Source organism: Pelophylax lessonae, assembly GCF_965119305.1.
Source record: "Pelophylax lessonae genome assembly, chromosome: 9".
Classification (NCBI taxonomy): domain Eukaryota; kingdom Metazoa; phylum Chordata; class Amphibia; order Anura; family Ranidae; genus Pelophylax; species Pelophylax lessonae.
The window spans coordinates 103,899,445-103,925,046 of NC_138776.1; the positions used below are offsets into that span (position 1 = coordinate 103,899,445).

The 25,602-nt window shown below is 46.9% G+C and overlaps 1 protein-coding gene across 2 annotated transcripts in view; it reads right to left on the reverse strand.

The window, feature by feature from the left end:
• Nucleotides 1–25,602, reverse strand: part of PLEKHA1 (pleckstrin homology domain containing A1) — a 152,314-nt gene that overhangs the window by 39,175 nt on the left and 87,537 nt on the right. For both annotated transcript variants that reach the window (XM_082269308.1, XM_082269309.1), the window contains exon 6: nt 16,088–16,219. In XM_082269308.1, the coding sequence (XP_082125434.1) occupies nt 16,088–16,219 (132 nt within the window). The remainder of the gene's footprint in view (nt 1–16,087; nt 16,220–25,602) is intronic.

Below are 25,602 nucleotides of genomic sequence, written 5' to 3' on the forward strand. Positions count from 1 at the left end.
ACACATTTAAAATTCTAATTTATCAGTCCAGAACATCCCTTTCAGCCCTGAATAGTCCACTGGTCGTGATTGGTAACCCAAGCCAAACGTTTTTTTTTTTTTTTTGCCATCCCTTAATTTCAAGTGATCCATGAAACCTGCAGCTCCAATGCAGCATCGAGCTCGAAGACTGAGAACTGAGCAATCAAACAATGCTGATCGCTTGGTTCTCAGAGCTCTGTGAGCAGAGCGGGTCCTGCACGTGTTTGGTCGGAATGCGATGCAAATTCAACCATATAATCTGTATAGCTGAATTTGCATTGCGCAAATCAAATGCGATGTCTGACATTGTTTCAGTGTGAACCGGCCCTACCAGTTGAAAGTAAGAATTACTTTCCTCAACCACTGACTGCTAAAGTGACCTGTCAGCAAAGGGTTACCTGAAGTGACACTAAAAATCATCAGAAGGGGGGAGGTTCAGGAGTTCATGGACAATGTTACAAAGAGGCAGAAAAAGACAGTAAGAAATTATTAAATTAAATAGGGTATGTTGTATGGGCGCTTCCGTGGAATACTATTTCGCGTTTTTTTGTTTTTTACGATATAACAAAAAAAAAATGGCAAATTTTGGAAAAAAAACTTACTGTAAAAATTGGATTTTTGACTTACTGTAAAATCCATTTCTCTGATGTTTATTGACGGACACAGCTCCTGATTCTTCTTAACCATTGGGTTTTAATGCCCCCTACAGGAGTAAGACACTAGGTAGGAAAAAGCTTGACTACGCCTATGGGCAGTCCCAGGGGGTATACACCCACTCTCCGCTATAGGCACTCAGTTTAGTTACAAGCAGTGTCAGAAGAGAGCCAACTCCACAGAGGGGTGGGTGCTGCATCCGTCAATGAACATCAGAGAAATGGAGTTTATGGTCCGTCAATGAACATCAGAGAAATGGAGTTTACGGTAAGTCAAAAATCCCATTTTCTCTTTCGTTCATTGATGGATACAGCTCCTGATTCTTCTTAACCATTGGGATGTCCCAAAGCAGTGTCAAACATGAGGGGTGGGAAAACATCAGAAAAAAATTCCCAAGGCTAACCATTGCCAACAAGGTAACATAGAGCTTAACCATAAACAACTGGAGCTCACCTCTCAAATAGGATCAGGTCCTCTAAACAGCAGCTAGGAAAACCTTGCAGCCAAAAGAAGCATCTGCAGATGCCAACCAAACCACTTTACAAAAAAACTTTGTAAAAGTGTGCACCGACAACCAGGCGGCCGGCCGCCTTGCAAACCTGTGTCACTGACGCTTGAAGACAGAAAGCCTAGGAGACACTAAGCTCCCTAGTAGAGTGCGACTAAATAGGGAAAGAAGGAACCTGAGCACCCCTGACGCAATAGGCCTGAACCACCATCTGATCCATTTGTAAATGGTCGCAGAAGAGGAAGCGGACAACCGTTTGTGAGGTCCATCCGTTAGCACAAAGTCTGACTTCCTAATACACCTAATCCTTGTGAATCATAAGGTGAACGACAGGATAACACCGTCAGTTCTGACACTCTGCATTCAGAGGTGATAGCCACCAAATAAGGCCACCTTCTGGGGCAGCGTAAGCAGGGAACCTCCGGAATATTTTCAAAGAGAAGCTTCGGTAGAACTGAAAGCTCCACATTAAGGATCCAGGGTGGCAACGGAGCCCTAACTGAAGGAACCAAATGTCGGGACACCCTGAAGAAAAGGTACGCACCAGGGAGTGTGTGGCTAAAGGTTGTTGGAAAAAGACCGCCAAAACCCATACCTGGCCCTTGATGGTACTCGAGGCCTACTTCTTTACAGCCCCCTGTTGAAGGAAGGTTAAGATCTGATCCACCGAGGAGGAGCGAGGATGGACCCCAAGAGAATCACACCATGCAATGCATGTCTTCTACAAACAATGGTAGATTTTCCCTAGGCTGATTTCCTAGCTTTTAACAGAGTAGGAATCACAAATTCAAACAAACCTTCATCCTTCAGCACCTGGCGTTCAACAGCCAAGCCATTAAAGCCAGCAACTGTAAAGCAGGATGGAAGATTGGTCCTTGGGAGAGCAGATCCTCCCTGAGAAGAAGTCCCCAAGGTGCATTGGCGACCAGCAGTACCATATCGACATACCAAGACCGGCGAAGCCAGTGTGGAGCCACTAGAATTGTCGGAATCCCTTCTGCTTGAATCCTGCACAGGAGTCGTGGCAGAAGTTGAGAGGGCTGGAATGAATCAGTCAGCCCACCTTAGAACGCCGGCTACTTACCGAGCCACCATGAACACTTCTTGTATCCCCTTGGTGATTGACATAGACCATGGCATGCCATTGTCCGAAAGTATTCGTACCGGACACCTCTGAAGACAATTGTCCAATGAGCCAAACAAAGTCTGATCGCTCGGAGTTCCAGTACTGTAATCGGCAGTCTGGCCTCTGCCAGAGTCCAGACCCCCTGAGCACGTCTGTGCTGAGGACGCCTCCCCACCCGGACAGGCTGGCATCTGTGGAAACAACTGTCCAGTACAGGGGGAGAAAGATTTTCCCTGTCGAAGTGCCAGAGAGAGAAGCCCCTGCTAGAGACTGTGCATCCTTGACCCATTTCACCAGAATTTCTTTAGCAGAGATCTTGTGTGGAACTGTGTAAAAAGACCACCTCGAGGGTGGACACCATCAGGCCCAGCAAACACATGCAAGCTCAGTGGGATGACCGTCTGCTGAACAACAGAAGCTGAATTGTCTCCTGCAATGTCTGGACACTCTGGCTGAGGCCGAGTCCAGAGTCAGACCCAGATGGTCCAGTTTTTATGGACAGAACCAAAGCAGACTCCTGAATGTTTAAGATCCAACCAAACTTTTCAGAGCAATCTCCAGTAGTCCATCAAAGCAGTCAGAGACTGCGCTCACAGAAGATCCGCGATCCCCCGCCGACTCAAACAATGCCAACACCGGGGCCAACGCTCCTGTTAAGACCTGAGGTGCAGAGGTGAGACCAAAGGTCAGCGCCACATACTGATAATGCTCCTTGTCCACGGCAAAACAGAGTAAGCGCTGGCGACCAGCACATATTAGAATGTGCAGATAGGAGTCCTTGATGTCGATAGAAGCGAGAAGAAATCCTCCTGAAAGAGAGACGCCACTAACATGTGAATGGACTCCATGCGGAACTTCTGTACTTGCACAAAGCAGCTTAGCGCCTTGAGGTCCAGAATTGGATATACCTTGTCTTCCTTCCTGGGGACTGTAAAAAGGTTTGAGTAAAAACCCCTGAAAATGTTCCAAAGTTGGAACTGGAACAATCACCCCTTGAAGTAACAAGTATTGCACTGCCCCAAAGAGACCCCGGAAGCGATCTGGGAACAAGTGCAGGTTGGAAGGGAAAAAACCTATACAGAAGAAAAGAACAAACTCGATCTCGTAGCCTGACCGAATAACTTTGTGGACCCACTTGACCTGTACCGGGGAGGTCCATGGATCCGGAAACATGCAAAGACATGCCCCCACCCCAGATAGGAGTGAGGGCGCCCCTTCATGCAGAGGCAGCCTTGTCCACAGGTCTGGAAGTGCCTGCTCGTGGCTTGCCATACCAGATCCTCTTGGAACCTCTAGTGGAGGCCCTACATTTTGATCCCTTGTCTTGAGACCCTGGGAGGCCGCCTAGGAGCCGAGGAGAATGGCCCACGTCTACAACGGGGCTCCTTGCCCTTGGTAGCCTGCGGAAGAAGAGTAGAGTACTCTTCCCCCCTGTGAGACACTTAACAATGTCATCCAGGGAAGCTCCAAACAGGCAATCCCCTACAAGAGGGAGATCAGATAAGACCTTCTTAGAAGTCTAGTCTGCAGACCAGCATTTCAGCCAGACAATACGCCGAAGGACCACTGCTGATACAGACAGCCTAGAAATCAAAGGAGCTGCATCCAAAGAGGCATCACAGACAAACTGTAGCCCCTGGACCAACCGGTCCAACAGCTCCGCAAAGACAGGGGGAGGCTCTTCACCCTCCAGGTCCCATTGTAAAAGCTTAGCCCACTCAGTCAGAGTTTGCGACACTAGGGCAATAGTAATTACCGGCCTAATTGCCGAACCAGCCATATCGGACATATGGTGGGCCAGAGCATCTACCCTCCTTTTAGCTGGACCTGTAAAGGTCAATGACTCCTCAACCGGGATGAAGGTAACCCAATTTGACCTGGAAACTACAGGTGGGACCGTCCACCTTTAACGCAGAAAATCCTCATAAGGTTCCCGGAAGCAAAAAACGCCTATCAACCACTGCGGTTTGGACAACCCTACAAGATGTCAAGGTAAGCGGAAAGAGGAACAATCCCGCCACTTTGGAGGGCCTGTGGGTACCAAAAGGAAACTCTGCCTCCGCCGTGGCATTAGCCGCAACCTCCATTTTTAAAAGTGAGATTGGAGAATTGGCTAAGTATATCTCCGTTCTCCATTTCCCCTAGACAAAAATGAGCAGTCGATCTGTGCAATGCAGGCACTGCCCCACTGCATGAGAAAACTATTCTTTTTTTGCCCAGATTTGGGCTTTAAGGGTTAAATTTTAATCTCTGCCAGTTTACCACTTACATTTGTACCATTTCAGGTTAATGAACTGCTTAAAGCCCGATTTCACCCCTATTTCAGTTGCCCCCTAGCCCCCTTCCCAGATGCTATTTTTCATGTATTTTGTTTTTTCTTTGTCTTTTTTTTTCATATTTACCCTTTTTTATATGCCTTTGGCAGTTCACATGGGGTCCTCTTCACTGGCACTGGATAGTCCTTTGTGATACAGAACACATCTTATACTAAGAATCGAATGTTTATGCCCCTCTAGAGGGAATGGCAGTGACACCTTGCACTCACAAGGAAGTGGGTTGAATGATGATGGACATCATTCAACCTGGAAGACGACAGGTGTTGGACCTTTGGAGTCATAAGCTTGTTATGAATAGCGACAGAGAGGTAAGAACTGCATTTTATAAATACTGGGCTACATTTTACAAAAAAAAAAAAAAAAAATTTGCTGTTCCGTGTACATATATAAACATCCTGATGGAAAGTGGTTAAAGTGGAAGTGAAGGCAAAACCTAACTATAAATCTGCTCTCAGCCACATTCTTAGCTGAGAAAAAAATCACTATACTTACCTATTCTGCAGCTCCTCCAGTCCGGTCCCAGGCTGAGCTGTCAGCTGTGGCTTGTGTTATGAGTGGCGTCACTTCCCAGCCGTTGTTGGCTTTCATCTGCACATTGAGGGCACCTCTTGAGACTGGACCAACAACAGAACAGGTAGGTTCTCAATTTTTTCTTTAAAGGGTAAGTTTGCTTTTTAGAGAAAAAAAATAATAAATGCACATTCTTTTGCAGGTAGAAAAATTGGATTTTTGACTTACCGTAAAATCCATTTCTCTGATGTTCACTGACGGACACTGCTCCTGATCTGCTTAACCATTGGACTATACTGCCCCCTACAGGAGTAGGACACCAAGTAGAAAAAAAGTCTGGCTACGCTTATGGGCAGTCCTAGGGGGTATACTCCCTCTCTGCGCTATAGGTACTCAGTTTTGTTACAAGCAGTGTCAGAAGAATTACAACTCCACAGAGGGGTGAGTGCTGTGTCCGACAATGGATTTTACGGTAAGTCAAAAATTCCATTTTCTCTTTCGTTCATTGACGGACAAAGCTCCTGATCTTATCTATTGGGTTGTCCCAAAGAAGTGTTAAACATGAGGGGTGGGAACAGCGAAAAATAAACTCACAAGTCTAACTATAGCCAACCAGGTAAACAGGAGCTCAACAAAAAATTACTGGAGTTTACCTGAAATAAAAAAAAAAAAACAATACACCCTCAAAAGAGGACCAGGTCCTCTAAACAGCAGCCTGCAAAACCTTGCGGCCAAAGGAAGCATCCGCAGATGCCAACACATTCACTTTACAGAACTTTGTGAAACTGTGCACCAATGACCAGATGGCCGCCCTGCAAACCAGCGTCACTGATGCCTGATGACAGAAGGCCCAAGAGGAACTGAGGCGCCCAAGTAGAGTGCTCCTCGACAGGGAAAGGAGGAACCTGACCCTTGATGGAAATGGTCGCAGGAGAAGCGGACAACGCTTTCCCAGGCCCATCCGTGAGCACAAATAGTGAGTTTGACTTCCTACAAAAATCCTTAGCTGCCAGTTACACCCTAATCGCTCGGACCACCTCCTAGGCATGCAAAGCAATTTCCTTTGGATGTTTTGGCCCGAGGCACAGGGAAGGTAACACAATGTCTTTATTCAAACAAAATCAGAGACAACCTTTGGAAGGAACGACGGACAGGGACGGAGAACAACCTTATCTCTGTGAACCACCAGGTAAACAACAGGATAATGCTGCCAATTCCGACACCCTGCACACAGAAGTAATAGGCACCAAGAAGGCCACCTTCTGGGACAGCGTAAGCTGGGGAATCGCCTAAAGAGTCTCAAAAGGAGGCTTCTGAAGGGCCGAGAGCATCAAATTGAGGTCCCAAGGCGGTAACGGAGATTGCACTGGAGGGGCCAAGTGCCTGACTCCCTGAAGAAAATTACTCATCAAGGAGCGTGTGGCCAAGGGCTGTTGAAAGAAGACCGCTAAGGCCGACACCTGACCCTTAATAGTACTCAAGGCCCCTTTCTGCTCAACCCCCCCCCCCCCCCCCATTGAAGGAAGGCCAAGATTCGAGCCCCGAAAAAGAGCGAGGATGAACCCCATGGTAGACGGTAGATCTTCCTAGAATTCCTAGCATTTTAACAGTGCTGGAAACACCGACAGGCAAACCTCTATCCATCAGCACCTGGCGTTAAAACAGCCAAGCCATCAAAGCCAGAGACTCTAAAGCAGTATGGAAGATTGGTCCTTGGGACAACAGATCCTCCCTGAGAGGAAGCCTCCAAGGAATGTTGGCGATCAGTTGCACCAGATCAGCGAACCAAGCCTAGCTTGGTCCAAGCCCGCCGATTGAGATAATCCACGTGCCAGTTTTCCACTCTGGTAATGTGTACGGCGGAGAGGGCTGGAATGAACCGTTCTGCCCACCTTAGAATGCCGGCTACCTCCAGAGCCGCCAGGACACTTCTTGTGCCCCCCTCCCGGTGATTGACATAAGCCACGGCCATGACATTGTCAGATTGAATGCGCATTGGACATCCCTGAAGACGATCTGTCCAATGGTACAACTGAACTCCCTCAGAGTTTGCAGATTAATCTCTAAGTTGTCCAACAGAGCAGTCGGAGACTCCGCTCGCAACAGCAGATCGTACAGGTACCCCAGTACCACAATCCCCCGCTGACGCAACAATGCTAGTACCGGGGCCAACACTTTTGTGAAGACCCGAGGAATGGAGGCGAGACCAAAGGGTAACGCCACAAACTGATAATGTTCCTCTCTCATGCAAAAACGGAGGAAGCGCTGGTGACCACACATATTGGAATGTGAAGGTAAGCATCCTCGATGTTGATTGAGGAAAGAAAATTCCCCTGATGCAATGGACTACATCTTGCACTTCTGCACCCGCACAAAGCAGTTCAGTGGCTTGAGGTCCAGGATGGGACACACCTTGCCTTCCTTCCTGGGAACTGTAAACAGGTTTGATTTAAAACCCTAAAAAAGTTCCAAAGATGGAAACGGGACAAAACAGACCCTTGTAAGTGGGCAGGCACAAGTTGTAAGGAAAGAATCTTGCCGGGGGGACAAGAGCAAAACTCGATCTTGTAGCCAGACCGAATACCTTCATGGACCCACTTGTCTTGTACCAGGGAAGTCCACGGGTCTGGAAACCAGCGAAGACGAGCCCCCCCCCCTAACCCTGATAAGGGTGAGGGCACACCTTCATGCTGAAGAAACCTGGTCCTTGGGTCTGGAGAAGCCCGCTCTCGGCTTGCCAGACCAGGTTCGTTTGGATCCTCCAGGAGGAGGCCCTGAAAGGCTTCGAGGCCTTGTCAGTCGACCCTGAGGGATGAAAAAACTTCATATGAGCCAAGAAGGAGTGCCCTCGTCTACGACGAGGTTACTTGCCTTTAGTAGCCTGCAAAAGAAAGGTACTCTTTCGCCCTGTGAGACCTTTAATGGTGTCATCCAGGGTAGCTCCAAACAGGCGATCTCCTTGAAAGGGAAGATCAGTCAAGGCCTTTTTTGAAGTCTGGTCCATAGACAAGCATTTGGGCCAAAAGAAATGCGAAGGACCACTGCCGAAACAGACAGCCGAGCCACTAAGGGTGCCGCATCCAAAGAGGCAGGGGAAGACGGGGGGGCGTATTTTACTAGCCTGTTGCCTGAAAACCACCTCCACCCAGGATACAAAGAACTCCAGTTCTGCCGTCAGAGCATGGATAGATGGTTGGGACCCAGAGGGCCCCGCAGTCTCAGAGAGGGGATCAGGTGGGGAGATGTGCTCCAAAGACTCCATGATTCACCAGGGGGACCCTACAAAAAGTGTAAACCACTGCAAAGGGACAGCCCCCACCTGGCAGCACTACCTGGTAACCAGGCACAAAGCACCAAGTGATCCTCAGCAGAGAGGGAGAGGACCCCGCCAGACTAACCTCCCAGCAGCCACCAGGATAATCTGTACTCCACGTGCGGCGATCAGGAAGTGAAAATATCTAGGAGTCAGCATCAGGGGATGAGGAGGGGTTCCCATCGCCAAAATCGCCGCCTACTGGGCACCACCATCATTGGCACTGTTATTTTCAACCACTGCAAAATGGCCACCGGACTACACAAAGATGGCCTCTGTGCATCAAGCACACAGGCTACAGCAAAATGGCAGCACCACGAGGATCCCAGGGACCTAGGAGGGATACCTAGGCCTCAAGGACAGGCTCAGGCAGGAAGGGGGGCCCTGGCAGGAACAACCACAAAGTACAACCCCCCCGCACAGCTGATTGTCCGGTCGTCGTGGCGCGCACCCCCCCCCCCCCCCCAGGCCCCCATCGCCAGCTTAGCACCCTGCCCTTACCTAAGACGGTGGACCAGAACACCCACACAGCCCCAGCATAAGTGGAGGGGGGGGACAGATGAAGGGGGTGCCTAACAGGAAGGAGGGGAACCCGGGGGGTCCGACCGTCCCAAGGAGGGGCCCACGTCCACCCCAAAAGCCTCCAGGAGGAGAGAGGGTGACAGCTACTCACCATACCAGGAACCAGGTGGGCAAAGCACCAGATAAAACCCCTTGCCATCTAAATGGGGAGGGGGCTTTTGGCCAGGAGGAATGTTGTGACTCGGCCCAAGACCCGGTCGTATGTGACCTCGTGAGGCATACTCGCAGGCCAGCCCCCATCCGGTGAGGCGGCTGACCTAGCGCAGAGCTAAGGTCTGCACACGCTCACTGGCCAGACTGGGGTGCCCACTGGATCTAGAATATCTAGCCTGTCACCCAGTCCAGCAGTTGATTGCAGATCTCACAGGGAAGAAAAAAAAAAAACAGGAGAAAAATTTCTATCTAAAAGGATAAAATTGCCAGGACCAAAGATCCCAGCAAGGAACTAGGCCCATACTCCTGACTAGGCAGAAAAAAGTACATATAGCAGAGGGAGTAGATCCCCTGGGATTGCCCACAGGCATAGCCAGACTTGTTTTCTAACTACTGTCCTACTCCTGTAGGGGGCAGTGGAACCCAATTGTTAAGAAGAACAGGAGCTGTGTCCATCAAATGGACAAAAGAGAAAATTTGTTTTTTTTTTTGTTCTTTTTGGAGCCTGAAAGGGAACGTCTCCTGCAGATCTGTCAGAGTATCTGTGTGACCATACATCCCATATGGGCAAGCAGTTACAATCTGGCAGGAAGAATCAATGAACTACCACAGTGCTCCAGCGCGCAGTGGTAGTTCATTGAGAACTTCAAGCCGTCACCTGCAAAGAATGTTGGGGCTTGTAGTTCATAGTTCACAGAGCTGTGTGAATGAATGAATGATGCGGATGTGTGGGCGGAGCTTAGACTAGAATGTTTACCATGCTGAGGGAACCCCGTCCCCATCCAGCTATGGTGGTTCCTCCCGGATTCCCACAGAGGACAAATAAAGCCAGAAGCGACAATAATGTTGTCACTTGCTGTTTTAGAGCTATCATTCTCAAGCGGTTAAAGCCAGGGAAGCAGCTGATCAAACACAATTTCTGTTTGATCAGCTGCTCTGAAGGGCACTGGACTCCTGATGTCTTCATAAAGAGTACCTGTCACCTGTCCAAAGCTATTAAAGGGGTCTTGTTCACCTGCTTGTGATAGCTATAAAGTTTAAATAAAAAAAGTGTAAAATACTCTTTGTTCTTTCACTTGACCCCTACTGGGTATAGTTTTTGCTATGCCTTCCCTGGTTTAGCAGACCAACTTACACCTACATGTTTCCATTGGAGCCTTTTCCCCTTATCGTAAAGTTACAGTATGTAAGGTTTTAATTTTTATTTTTTCTAAAATAATAAACATGTCATCCTTACCTGCTCTGTGGTTTTGCACAGTACAGCCTGGACCCCTCCTCTTCTGGGGTCTGCTGACGGCGACTCTGGCTCCCCTCTTCTCTGAGTGCCCCCAAAGCAAGCCACTTGCTATGGAGGCACTCATGCAGGCTCAATCACAAGCCTCACTGTGTGCGGCTATTAACAAACACACAGTAACTCAGTCCACAGTCCACCCCCACCCACAGGATTTTACTGACAGCACAGAAGCAGCCAATGCTCCTGCTGCTGGGCCTCCGGTGAGAAGAGAGAAGAGAAGAGCAGAGCTGCTGCAGATGGGCACAGCGCTGGATCGAGATTGGCCTCAAGTAAGTATTTCAAATTAAAAAAAGTGTAAAAAATGGATTTAAATAAAAATAATTGAAAAAAAAAAAATCTAATCCTCCGGGGCTAGACCAATCCCTAGGCTTTCACCTGGTGGCCTGCTCATTGCTATTCCCAGGTCCGTCACTTCCTAGGGTTCTGCACTTTTCCATCCTGGGACTCCATTTGTGAGACCCACGACACACGCTCTACAGAATTGTTTCACTATCAACAATTTTTACAATGGATTTCAACCCTCCACCGCATTTCTGCTTTCCCTTTTCAAATGATGACCTTTGAACATATCTGTCTTCACTCACCTGGATTACAGGGAATCCTCTCCTCTATTTATTCCTGCTTGAAGGGGGGGTTCCTCTACAGATCTAGAGGACTGGAGCAGGGCCTGGTCATCCATAGCCAATAAAGGCAGCCTATAAAGTTCTATTCCGCTGGTATTGGGTCCCGGCCCGCATATCCCATTCAAACCCATCATTCAATGATAGACGTTTCAGGAGGTGTGGCCAACCTGGAGACGAGATCCATATCTGATGGTCTTGCCCATGGTTGGTGGGATTTTGGTCAAGGGTCTATGGCCTACTCTCAACACTTTTTAATGTATCCTTCCATAAGGACGCTCGGCATGCACTTCTCCACTGCTCCCTGCCAGGCCTCCTCTGCTATCAACAAAAGCTGGCCACCTACTTTTTTATTGCCGCAAATCGTGCTATTATCATAGCTTGGAGGAAGCCCTCGGTTGGGTTTGCAGAGGTGAAGAGCATTCTGACCACCCTTATGTTGCACAAGAAGATGACCGGTATACTTCATGACTCTCATGCCAAGTTCCTCAAGATGTGGAATCCTTGGTGGTCCTATGCTCTTCCTACTGTGCCCCTGGCCAGCTTGGGTATTCTGGATCGCATTAGTATACCATCTAACCTGTAGGCTTCACTCTCTTCCCGCCTAAACCTACATCTTTTTTTTTTCCGATTCTTGTCTTTACCATCTCTTTTTCTCCCCCTGTCTAGCCCTGCATCTTTTTCCTTCCTTCTTTATTCTGCTTGGTTCTCACCTATGCTCCTCCTTCACCCTACCTCTCCCTCTGCTTCCCAATGCTTCCCTATTCCACCCCCCTTCCTCCACCAAGGGAAGACAATCCCACCCCCACTGTCTCACCTTGTCTCAGGCCCCTGTACCCCGTTACCACCTCCAACACTTGTGCAGATTACTCTAAAAGTAATTTGATGTTTGTTCCACTGCGCGGGATCTTTTTGCCTTCTTTCTCCTCAAGCCTGTAATTTGGCTTTGTTTACCCCAATAAAAATGACTGTACCGGGGAGAAAAAAAAAAAAAAAAGTAAAAAGCACCCCCACATCCCCCCCCCCCCCCGTAAATGCAAATTCGTTCGTAGGTTCAGCACACATATGTAAATGGTGATTTTACTACACAGGTGATTGCTGCGAAAGCTGGAGTGAGAGCAATACTTTTAGGGCCCCAATTCATAAATAGCCGTAAGCTGATAACCTGAAAAGGCTTTTAAAATGCCAGCTATAAAAAATTTTTAGGTACTGTAGTTTGTTGCGATGCACAATTTTAAATGTGGACATATTTGGTATCTATTTATACAATGCAAAAACTGGATATTTGTCTTACCGTAAAATCCTTTTCTCTGATGTTCATTGATGGACACAGCTTCATATCCTCATTAGAGAGATGGGTTATGCTACTCTTCCTAGGAGTAGGACACTAGGCGGAAAAGGGTTAACAAAAGTTAACAAAGCTTAAACTACGCCTATTGGGCAGTCCCAGGTGGTATATTCCCACTTCCTGTTCTAGGATCTGTTTTGTAACAAGCAGTGTCAGAAGAATACATAACCCAACCCCACAGAGGGGTGGGTGCTTTGTCCGTCAATGAACTTTAGAAGAAAGGATTTTACGGTAAGACAAAAATCAATTTTTCTCTTTCGTTCATTGACGGACACAGCTTCATATCTTTATTAGACAGAAGGGACGTAAAGCAGTATCAGCATGAGGGGGGGGGGGGGGGGCGGGGGACAAAGCAATAAACATATTCCCAAAAGAAAAGGCTAAAAACTTAGCCAACCAGGTAAACCAGGAGCTCAACCAGGAACAACTGGAGCTCACCTACCAGAAAAAAAACACCCTCAAGAGGCAGAGGTCTCTGCCACAGCGGCCTGCAAAACTGCGCGGCCAAAGGCAGCAAAAACATCCACCTTGTAGAACTTGGTGAACATGTGTACTGACGCCCAGGTGGCTTCTTTGCAAACCTGCACCACTAACGCCTGATGACGTAAGGCCCAGGAGGCACTAAGCGCCCTTGTGGAATGTGCCCTAACAGGAAAAGGAGGAACCTGACCCTTAACTGAATAGGCCTGCACCACCATTTGCCTGATCCAACTGGAAACTGTCGCAACAGATGCAGCCTGCCCCTTACGAGGGCCATCTGTAGGGATAAAAAAGGAATCAGATTTCCAAATAAACTCAGCCACCATCAAGTACACCCTGATGGCTCGAACCACATCCAAAGAATGCAAAGCGACCTCCTTCGAATGCTTTGGCTTAGGACATAACGAAGGCAACATTATGTCCTCATTCAAGTGAAACCTCAAAACTACCTTCGGAAGGAACGGTTGATAAGGGCAGAGCACTTTGCCCCTATAGACCACCAAAAAAGGCGACCGACAGGAGAACGCAGCCAGCTCCGAGACCCTGCGAGCAGAAGTAATAGCCACCAAGAAAGCCACTTTCAGTGACGAGGTAAGTAAAGGAATTTCATGAATATTCTCAAAAGGTGGTCTTTGTAGGACCGACAGCACCAGGTTAAGGTCCCATGGAGGCACGAGGGACCGCACTGGCGGGGCCAAGTAGCGAACCCCGTGCACGAAAGTTTGGACCAAGGAATTCGCAGCCAATGGTCTTTGGAGGAAAAATTGCCAAAGCTGAAATCTGACCCTTAATGGTGCCCAGAGCCAAACGCTGATTTACACCTCTTTGGAGAAACTCTAATAGACATGATACCGAAAAGGAATGGGGGGAGAAACCCCCTTAGACTCACACCAAGTAATATAAGATTTCCAAACTCAATGGTAAATCTTCAGAGAAGATTTACTAGCTTTTAACAGAGTAGGGCCACCGATTTAATACCCAGGCCGTTAAAGCCAGCGACCGTAAAGCAAGATGGAAGATTAGTCCTCGAGACAGAAGATCTTCTCTGAGAGGAAGTCGCCTAGGGGCATCGGCTACCAGTCTTGCCAGACCCGCATACCAGGACCAACGAGGCCAGTCTGGGACCACCAGAATCACTGGAATCCATTCTGCCTAGTTTCTGCACAGAAGTCTTGGCAGAAGTTGTATTGGAGAGAAGGCATAAATGAGACGATACCGACCCCCCCAGGGGGCCACTAACCAGTCTGCGGCGTCTGCCAGAGGATCCCGAGATTTTGCCACAAATCTCGGAACCTTCCAGTTGAGACGAGAGGCCAACAGATCCACATCGGGGGTCCTCCACCGGAGGCATAGTTTTTGAAACACTTCCGGGTGAAGGGACCATTAGCCAGGACACAGTGCCTGATGACTGAGGTAGTCTGCCTGCTAATTTTTTCACCCCTGGAATGTGCAGAGCAGAGAGCGCTGGAACAAAGCGTTCTGCCCACCGTAGAATACCAGCCACTCTTTACTCTTTTGGTCACTAGGGCACTTCTTGTGCCCCCTTGGTGATTGATATATATGCCACAGCCGTGGCGTTTTCCGATTGAATCCTCACTGCACCCCCCCCCCCCCCCCCCCATGACAGGCAAAGCCTGATCGCACAAATTTCCAGGATGTTGATCGGCAGACTGGACTCCTCCCTGGACCAAAACCCCTGGGCTGATGTCGTGCCCAGAACCCCTCCCCACTAGGACAGGCTGGCGTCCCTGGTAACCACTCTCCAGGACAGGGGAAGAAGGGTTTTTATTTCTCGAAGCACCGGCGAGTGGGAGATCCCAGCAAGGAGCTAGGTCTTTACTCCTGACTAGGCAGAAAAAAACTGAGATTCTAGAGCAGGAAGTGGGAGTATACCACTTGGGACTGCCCTATAGGAGTGGTTAAGCTTTGTTAAGGAAGAGCAGCATAACCCCTCCGTCTGATGAAGATATGAAGCTGTGTCCGTCAATGAATGAAAGAGAAATAATCTTTTTTCTATTTTACCAACAAGTTGGGTATTATTTTGTGTTTATGTGCAGTTGTGCATTAAAATTCATTTAAAGTGTATTTTTTCCTGAAAAACTGCATTTTAAAAAACGACTGTGCAAATATTTTGGCCAAAAAACATATTGAGCTAAAATGTGCTTATTGTTTGTTTTTCATAGGTCAGGTGACTCAAAAACGGAATAAAAAACGTAACAGGTGTGCATTATTGATGCATTCTTGCTGGGAGATGCATTTTTGGTGCGTTTTTTTTTTTTTTTTTTTTACTGACCAAAAATGCAGTAAGTAGGATTTTTAACACCGCAACGGAAGCGCAATGGACCAAAGTGAAAACATACATAGACCTTTAAAGGGGTTCATTTTACTTGAGCTTTTCTTGCGCTAAAGGTGCCAACAATGGGTGACAAATTCATATTCATTTAAATTCACAATATTATTAAAAAGTCTAATATAATAAAATTATAGATAAATTATAAATTATAGATAAAAATATATATATTTTTGAAAAACTGTTATTTTCAGTTTCTTTTTTTTTTTGCTAAGTGCATCTTGCATTGTCGGTTCGGGCACCAAAATTTTTATTCGGTGCACCGCCAGCAATTTTCTATCAAAAAAAAAAAAAAAAGCAGATTTTAACATGTGAAACATTTCAAAATTGTCCCACACAGCAAGTGCTAAAAAAGTAGAATTTGGTTTATATCTCAGGCTCCATTCACATCTAGGCGTTGCTATTTTTACAGGCGTTTTTCGGGCGTTTTTTCTGGCGTTTTTGCAGCGTTTGTGTGCAGGCATTTTGAGTTTTGACAAGTGACCAATGAAAAGCAGTAAAACGCCTGTAATGTGCCAAAAAAGAAGCTCATTGTACTTTTTAGAGCAACGGGCGGTTTGCTTAAGGCGACAGAACGCGCAAATGTGAACAGGGACCTTTGAAATTAATGTGATTTATCTTGTTGGGCATTTGTAAAGCTGAGGCTTCAAGCACAAAATCGCCCAAAAAAGCCTAGATGTAAATGGAGTCTCAAGAAAAAATTGCAAACATTTTGACCTGTAGAGTACACAATAAAAACCTTACGCTAACAAAACCTTATTTAACTGGTTTAAATCAATAGTTTGTGCCTACCTGTGTGGGGGTGATAATGGGAACACCACCCACAATTTCAGTCTTGTAAGAGATCTGTTTTTTACTGCCAGTATATTCAAGCTGGTTGTGCGTGCTGTCTGCAGGGCATGGATGGTCACAAGGTTTTGGTACCTACAAGTAAATAATCAAAGAAAAAAGCAGAAAAACAATGTTATATAAACATAATGTGGCTACATAAACATGTTAGTGAAGAAAACTGGATTTTTGTACTTACTGTAAGATCCTTTTCTCTGAAGTTCATCGACAGACGCAGCTCCATATCTTCTTAGACCATTGGGTTATGCTCCTATAATCAGGAATAGGACACTAGGCAGGAAAAAGCTTTACCACGCCTATGGGGGCTGTCCCTGCAGACATAACCCCACACACTCTGCTACAGCAGCCAGTTTTGTTGCAAGCAGTGTTTAGAAGACAAAAAAAACCCACACACTCAGAAGCAGAGGGGCGGGTTCTGCGTCTGTCAATGAACTTCAGAGAAAAGGATTTTACGGTAAGTACAAAAATCCAGTTTTCTCTATTGTTCAACAGACACAGCTCAATATCTTCTTAGACCATTAGGATGTCCCAAAGCAGTATTTTCATTAGGGGTGGGAAGACAACGCAAAGAAGAATGCAACTCCCCAAAGGCTAAACGTAGCTAACCAGGTAATATGGAGCTCAACCAGAAACAACTGGAGCTCCCCTAGCAAAAACATATGCCCTCAAAGAGAACAAAAAAAGATTGTCTTTAAACAGCAGCCTTGCGGCCAAAGGTGGCATCCCAAGATGCCAACACATCAACTTTGTAGAATTTTGTGAACGTATGCACAGACTACCAAGTTGCCACTTTGCAAATGTGCATCACTGACACCTGATGGCAAAAAGCCCAAGAGGCACTCAGCGCTCTAGTAGAATGCACCTTCACTGGGAAAAGGAGGAATCTGACCCTTCAGCGAATAAGCCTGAACAACTGTCTGCCTGATCCACCTGGAAATGGTCGTAGCAGACACAGCCAATCCCTTATGAGGTCCCTCAGTAAGGACAAAAAAGAGCATCTGACATTCTGAAATACTCAGTAGCCGCCAGGTAAACGCTGATCACCTGAACCACATCCAAAGAATGCAAGGCAATTTCCTTAGGATGCTTGGGCTTGGGACAGAGTGAAGGCAGCACAATGTCTTCATTCAAATGAAAATCAGAAACCACTTAAGGGGGAAAAGATTGATTTGGTCGGAGTACCACTTTATCTCTGTGGACCACCAGAAAAGGTGAACGGCAGGACAACGCCACCAATTCAGACACCCTGCGGGCAGAAGTGATAGCCACCAAAAAAGGCAACCTTCTGAGGCAATGAAGGCAGAGGAGTCTCCCGAATCTTCTCAAAAGGAGGCTTTTGAAGAACAGATAATACTAGATTTAGATGCCACGGAGGTAGCGGGGACCGCCCCGGAGGAGCCATATGGCGCACTCCCTGAATGAAGGTATTCAAGGCATGTGTACCTAATGGGCGTTGAAAATATATCGCCAAGGTCGACATGGCCTTCGATAGTGCCCAAAGCCAACTGCTGTTCAAACTTTTTCTGCAAAAAGGTTAAAACCCTAGCAACCTAACACAAGCGAGGGTGCACCTTCAGCGATTCGCACCATGAAATGAACGATTTCCACGTACAATGATATATCATCCTGGAAGTCGACTGCCTAGCCTTCAAGAGCGTAGAAATCACAGAGTCAGAAAGACCTCTATCCCTTAAAACCTGACTTTCAACAGCCATGCATCTGTGGCATAGGCCAGAGGATTTTGAGATCCGGCTATGAACCTCTGCACCTTATTGTTGAGACGAAAAGCAAACAGGTTGACCTCGGGTGTCCCACACCTGACACGCAGATGATGAAACACCTCCGGGTGTAGGGACAACTCCCCTTGATCCAACACCTGATGACTCAGGTAATCCGCTTACCAATTCTCCACACCTGGGATGTACACAGCAGAGTGAGCTGGGACAAACTGTTCCGCCCAGGCCAAAATTACGGCCACCTCCCTGGCCGCCAAGACACTCTTGGTGCCCCCCTGGTGATTGATGTAAGCCACAGCCGTGGCATTGTCCGATTGAATCCAAACCGGACAATCTTGCAGCCAAGTCGTCCAGTGGCTCAGACAAAGCTTTAGTGCTCTGAGCTCCAAAACATTTATCGGTAGCTTGGACTCTTCTATTGTCCAGGTTCCCTGGACACAGAACCTTCCCAGTACCCGCCCCAGCCTGACAGGCTGGCGTCCGTGGTTACCACTGTCCAAAACAACGGGAGGAAGGACTTGCCCTGGCATTGTGCTGGAGAGTGCAGCCACCATAACAGAGCAGATCTCGTGTTGTGGCTCAACCAAATCAAAGTGTCTAAAGACTCTGGATCCTTGTTCCATTTGACCAAAATCTCTCTTTGTAAAGGTCTGGTATGGAACTGAGCAAATGGAACCGCCTCAAAGGTTGATACTTTGCTAAACACCCTGGGAGCAGAGGCGAGACCAAAGGGTAACGCCTCAAATTGATAATGTTATTCTGCTATGGCAAAGCGTAGAAACCGCTGGTGACCAGAGTAGATAGGGATGTGTAGATATGCATCCTTGATATCTATAGAAAAAGGCGAGGGGGAATTGGGACTTTGAATGAGGCTCATAATGACATGTGCCTCCATCCCTGTATATAACAAAGAAAGAAAAAGTTGGGTACTTTGTGTGCTGTGATTAAAATGGATATAGAGACATACAAAGTGCGATGCACTCCGTCTGCCTCCCTCTCCCTCCGTCCTCCTCCTCATTTTCTTGGGGCGGAGTTCAGAGGGGGAGGGTCGTGGCCGCAGCGCATCGGCATTACGCATGTATATAAATATATATATATATTTATTTTTTTTCTATATACATGAATTGCACCTGCTCCTGATAAAAGTGATTGACCCTCATAGGAAGCAATTTCATTTTACTATTCCCTATCCTACCATGTATTCAATTGCATTACTGTTTTAATTATCCTTGTATCATATGTACACTTATCTCCATACTCACTATGAATATATGTATATTATTATTTATTCATTAGTGCTTTTGTTTCTATTGTAATATGTACATTCTATACCCTCTTACCCAACCCTTCCATGTAAAATGGTGTCACTATTTGATTATCTGGACCGTTTTTTTTTTTTTACATTTTGTATATGTCTATATCCATTTTAGTCACAGTGGGTCACACACCTCACGCAAAGTCCCAAGCTTTTTTTTATTTTTGATATCTATAGAGGCCAAAAAGTTTCCCTGCTGTAGTGACGCCACTACCATTCAAATGGATTCCATGCAAAACCTCTGTACCCGCACAAAGCGGTTCAGAACCTTGAGATCCAGAATTGGACGCACTTTGCCCTCTTTTCTGGACACAGTAAACAGGTTTGAATGAAACCCTTGAAAGCGTTCCCGAGAGGGAACTGGTACAATCACCCCTTGCGACAGCAAATCTTGCACCGCCGCCCACAGATCCCTTAACCGGTCTGGAGAGAGGCGCAGGTTGGACGGGAAGAATCTGTCCGACAAACGAAACCAGAATTCAACCTTGTACCCTGATCGGATCATTTCGTGAACCCATTTGTCCTGGTTCCGGAAAGAAGCAAAGACGTCCCCCCACCCCAGAATTGGGTGAGGACGCCCCTTCCTGCAGTGGAGGATTTGTCTGCAGATGCGGACTGGCCGGTCTTTGATTCACCTGACCATGGCTTCTTGGAATTCCCAGAAGACCTGAACGGCTTCCCTTTTTCTTGCGACCCGGAGGTACGAAAAAGCTGCTTATGAGCAGTGAAGGAAGGCCCCCGTCTATGACGTGGCACCTTGCCCTTAGAGGACTGAGGAAGAATAGTACTCTTCCCCCCGTAATGCCTTTGATCAACTCATCCAGAGGGGATTCAAACAACCTCTCCCCCAAATAGGGAAGCCTTTTTGACTGGCCACTAGGGGAGCCGCATCCAGGGACGCATCACACATGAACACCAGGGCTTGAGTCATCTGGTCCATTAGTTCCAGCACCACTGGGGGAAGCTGCTCAGCTTCCAAGTTACCTCTTAGTAACTTCATCCATACATTAACTGTCTGCGACACCATGACATTCACAAATATTGGTTTCAAAATGGAACCCGCAAGCATGCGCAGATGGCGGAATAGAGACTCCACTCACCTATCCACAGGGTCCGTGAAGGCTGGGATTCTTCCACCGGAACCACAGTAGGCTTATCCAGCCTGGAAACCAGGTGATCCACCTTAGGTGGCACAGTCCACCTAGTGGAAACTGCATCTGCAAAAGGATAACGGCGTTTAGAGCGCTTAGGCACCACTAGCATGTGCTTGATGCGCCGCCATTGTTCATTGACAATATCCTCAAAAAGTTCTGGACAAGGGAACGTCTTGCCCGATTTTCAGGATTTGCGGGAGTCAAAAGACAACTGTGAACCCGACGCTGTAGATTCATCTGCCAAATTTAAAGTTTCCCGCACTGAAACTATAAGTACTTCCACCAATGCGCGTTTCCGCGCGGCGAGGGAGGATAGGTCCTCTTCACCATCTGAATGCAAGGACACCGACCCCTCAGGGTGTGGTGTGTCTGCGGTGGCCAAGTCTGCATCAGAATCTGAGGAAACTACCGAGCGAGGCGAGGTTTAGCGTGTTTGTGGCTAGCAATGCTTTTACACACAAAATCTACCTTGTACACAAGGCTTTCCAAGACTGCCTTAAACGCAGACAGGGGCTGCGACCCAGAAGCTTACGCAGCCACTCCTAGGGGGTCTGTAGGTGAAATAGTACCCTGGGACTCCATATTACACGGATATGAAAAAAAAGTGTCACTTTAAAAGTTGCTAAATCACGATCCCACCGCTAAATTATCGGTAAACCTAGTCCAAATCCAATAAAAGCAGAGAGAGTGGGTGAGTAAAACCTACAGGGGACACCAGAAAATGTTTCCAGACCGCTCAGGAGACTGCCAGCATGTTCTTGTGAAAGTGAAAGTAAAACGCTCCTTCACAGGAAATGACAAGCACAGCCTGTCAGATAGGTAGGGGAAAAGACTTGGAAGGGGTGGGCCTAATATTCCAGAGGCCAGGGGTACCGAGGGAGCCCCGAGGGTCCGAATACTCCAGGGAGGGGACCCACATCCACCCTGAGACCGCCAGAGGATTGGGGGGACAGTATTGCTCACCATACCATAGTACCAGGTGGGCGCCACTCCGCACAGACCACCTCACACCCTCGGTGGGGATGCTGTCAGCCAGGGGGTACGCTGCGACTCAGGGTGTTCCAGCAAGACTTGTAAACTCACAGGCTCGCCCCATCCATCGGGGCTCTGTCACGGCCAGGCCTAGTTCTGGACTATAACCTGCTCAGGCTCGCTGGCCAGGCTGGGAGACCATAAGGATCTAGAATATCCAGTCCGAAACCACAGCCGGCTGTTGCTTGTAGTTCTCCAGGAACTCTTAACTAGTGAAAATGAAAAAAAAAAATCACAAAATAACAAATTTCCCAATTACAGCCAAGACCGAAGTCCCAGCAGGGAACTAGGTCCTATTCCTAAACTAGATAGATACAAACTTGCTGCTGTAGCAGAGTGTGTGGGGTTATGCCTGCAGGGACATCCACCATAGGTGTGGTAAAGCTTTTTCCTGCCTAGTGTCCTATTCCTGATTGGAGGAGCATAACTCAATGGTCTAAGAAGATATGGCACTGCGTCTGTCGATGAACGATCGAGAAATGTATCCTGGTAAAACAAATATAAAAACAATTTTTAATAGCAATTTTTAATAGCAACAAGGTTTCTGAAACCAGAGGTTAAGTGCCGGGTCACACTTGTGCGATGCCGGAAGGCTGCGAATTCACAGCCTGTTCCCGCATCGCAAACACACATCTGGCAGTTCACACTGCCATATGCGATACGCTGGGGGTGTCAATGAAATGTTAACGACATCCCCCAGTTTGATCGCATATAGCAGTGCGATCTGACAGTTCGCACAGGATCGGATCGCACAAGTGTGAACCACTGTGCGATCCGATCCTGAAACGGCTGAAAAAATGCCTCATGTGCGACATTTGTGCGGGTGCAGTGCGAATTTAGCCATACAAAGTGTATGGCTGAATTCGCACTGCACATCCAATCGCATGTAATGAAGGAGCAGTGCGCTCCGATATTACATGCGATCGCCGCACACGCTATAGTGTGAACCGGCACTTAATACCTTTTCTTTATTTCTGGATAGAGTGGGAAGGTGAAAGTTTCCCATGGTGACCACTTACACTAGGGTAGTAAATTTGGAAACACTTTCCCAATGGGAAAAACAAATAGCAGTAAAAGCATGGCAGAGTTTTGAACCTCAGGTCGACTTTTTATTTTTCTTGGAGAGTATTGGGTGTATCAGTGTTAAAGTTGTAAGGAATTGCCTTGCCCAGTAAAATATATATTTATAGAAAAATTATGTACGGAATATATTTTTATGGGATTAATAGGATATATGTGGGAATACATAGTGTTAGGTTTATGAACATAGCTGGTCTAAAGAATACCTCTTTGTTGCCTTTAGTAGTATGTCAGAGCCAAACAGGCATTGTAAAAAAAATTGGCTTTGGTCTTTAGGATAGTGACCAGACACTGTCTCCATTTGGTTATGGGGCTTGGATGCCAAATTGGCTAACTGTTTATGTCAGAAGATAGGATAAGGAACTTGTAAATATTGAAAGACAGATTCAGACATAACAACTCATTATTATTGCTTAAGCATCACAGCAAAGTAGACTTGAGTTCCATCCAATCAGTTTCTAAAGAAATATTTGATTGCACCATTCGGACTCAATGAAGGTGAATGGAGGGAACTAGAAGAAGTATAGCCAAAGATTTGACAGGGGGTGGGGTCGGGGAAACTTAACTGAGGAGTACCTGGTGAGACCCTGATTGAATAGCCAGCAACACCAGCAAATGACATGGCTCAGCAAATCATCATGAACTGTAGAAAATTCACACTGGACTTCATTAAACTTGGATTCTCTTCCTCTCCACTCTTCCTCCAGATTCTGGGACCTTGATTTACAAATTAAATGCTAAATTCCCCACAGTCTGTGATGATTTGGGGAGCCATGGCATCTGCTGGCATTGGTCCACTGTGTTTTATCAAGTCCAAAGTCACTGCAGCCCTCTACCAGGAAATTCTAGAGCACTTCATGCTTCCCTCTGCTGACCAGCTTTATGGAGGTGCTGATTCCATTTTCCAGCACTGTCAAAGTACCCACACTGCCAAAGTACCAATACCTGGTGTAATGATCAGATGGGGGGCACAAGCCTCAATAGACCAACGAGACCTGGGGTCCGACCATCCCAGGGAGGGGCCTACATCCACCCCAAAACCTGCAAGGGGTAGAGGGGGGGACAGCTACTTATCAAACCAGTTTGCATGCGCCCTCGCAAGACATTTAACTCGCAGGCCTGAGGATCTAGATTATCCAGAGCGTCGCCTAGTCCGGCGATCGTAGATTCTCACAGGAAAAAAAAAAAAAGGAGGAAAAAATTCCATATAAAGAGAAAAAATTGCCAGGACCAGATATCCCAGCAAGGAACTAGGTCATGACTCCTGAAAAACTAAATACCGATAGCAGGAAGAGGGAGTATACCCCAGGGACTGCCCTATAGGGGTGTTCAAGCTTTTTTCTCTGCCTAGTGTCCTACTCCTGTTGGGGGCGGTATAACCTTAAGGTCAAGAAGATGAAGAGCTGTGTCCGTCAATGAACAAAAGAGAAATATGTAATATTTGGGGGGTTTATGTAATCTTCAGGCCAAAAAAATGGATTTTTGTAAGAACTTACCGTAATATCAGTTTCTCTGAAGTCCATTGACAGACGCAGCACCCACACCTCTGTTATGGGAATGTTTTTTGTATCATCTTTACGGCTTACAACGAAACTGGTTTGCTGGAGCAGAGGGTGTGGGCTTATGCTTGTAGGGACAGCCCCGTGGGCGTGGAAAATTACTTTTTTCCTGCCTAGAACTACTCCTGCAGGGGGCAGCATAACCCAATGGATAAGAAGTATGCATATAGCGAGTTTGTATCAGCACTGCTCTTACTACATAAAGTATGTGATTCCTAAAACTAGGCTGCCGCTGATATAAGGCAATGTGATCCTTAAATGAGTAAATGGTGTAAGTATCAGCGCTGCTCTAGATAGCAAATAAAAATAAAGTGTCAAGTGTAAATACGCAATCAACAATAATAATCAACAATTCATAACAATAATGCATAGGTTAAGATGTAAACAGTAAAGAGGATACAAAAACCATCCCCATCACAGAGGTGCGGGTGCTGCGTCTGTCAATGGACTTCAGAGAAACGGATTTTACGGTAAGTTCTTACAAAAATCCAGTTCTCTCTATTGTCCATTGACAGACGCAGCCTCCATACTTCTTATCCATTCAGAAATCCAAAAGCAGTGCAGGCATGAAGGGTGGGAAGAACGCAACCAGATAGTAACGTAAACTCCAAAGGCTAAAAACTTAGCCCACTGGGTAACATGAAGCCAACCAAGAACAGGAACTCACGCAGGACAAAAAACCCCTAAAGAGAAAAACGATTCTCTTATGAAACAGCAGCCTGCCAAACCTTGCGGCCAAAGGAAGCACCCGAAGATGCCAACAAATCAACCTTGTAGAATTTTGTAAAGGTGTGCACAGACGACCAAGTCGCTGCTTTACAAACTTGCACTACTGAGGCCTGATGGCAAAAAGCCCAAGAGGCACTCAGCGCTCTAGTAGAATGAGCCTTCACAGGGAAAGGAGGAACCTGACCCTTAAGTAAATAAGCCTGAACAACCGTCTGCCTGATGCATCTGCATATGGTCGCAGCAGACGCAGTCAAACCTTTTTGAGGTCCTTCAGTAAGCACAAAGGGAGAGTCCAATCTCCTAAAAGACTTCGTTACCATCAGATAAACCCTTATTGCCCGAACCACATCTAGAGAATGCAAGCAAGTTCCTTGGGATCCTTAGGCCATAAGGAAGGCAACACAATGTCTTCATTGAGATGAAAATCTGACACCACCTTAGGGAGGAAAGACCGATTAGGTCGGAGAATTACTTTTTCTCTGTGGACCACCAAATAAGGCAAACGACAGGACAGCGCCGCAAAACTCAGACACTCTGTGAGCAGAAGTAATAGCCACCAAATAGGCAACCTTTCATGACAAAGAAAGCAGAGAAATCTCCCTAATATTCTCAAAGGGAGGCTTTTGAAGAACAGACAGAACTAGATGGAGATCCCACGGAGGCAACGGGAATCTCCTCGGAGGAGCCAGATGACACACCCCCTGAATAAAGGTGCGAATCAAGCTATTAGTAGCATATGGACGATGGAAGTAAATAGCCAAGGCCGACACTTGGCCCTTGATAGTGCGCAAAGCAAAATGCTGCTCAACCCCTTTTTGTAAAAAAGCCAAAACCCTAGCTATGGAAAACAAGC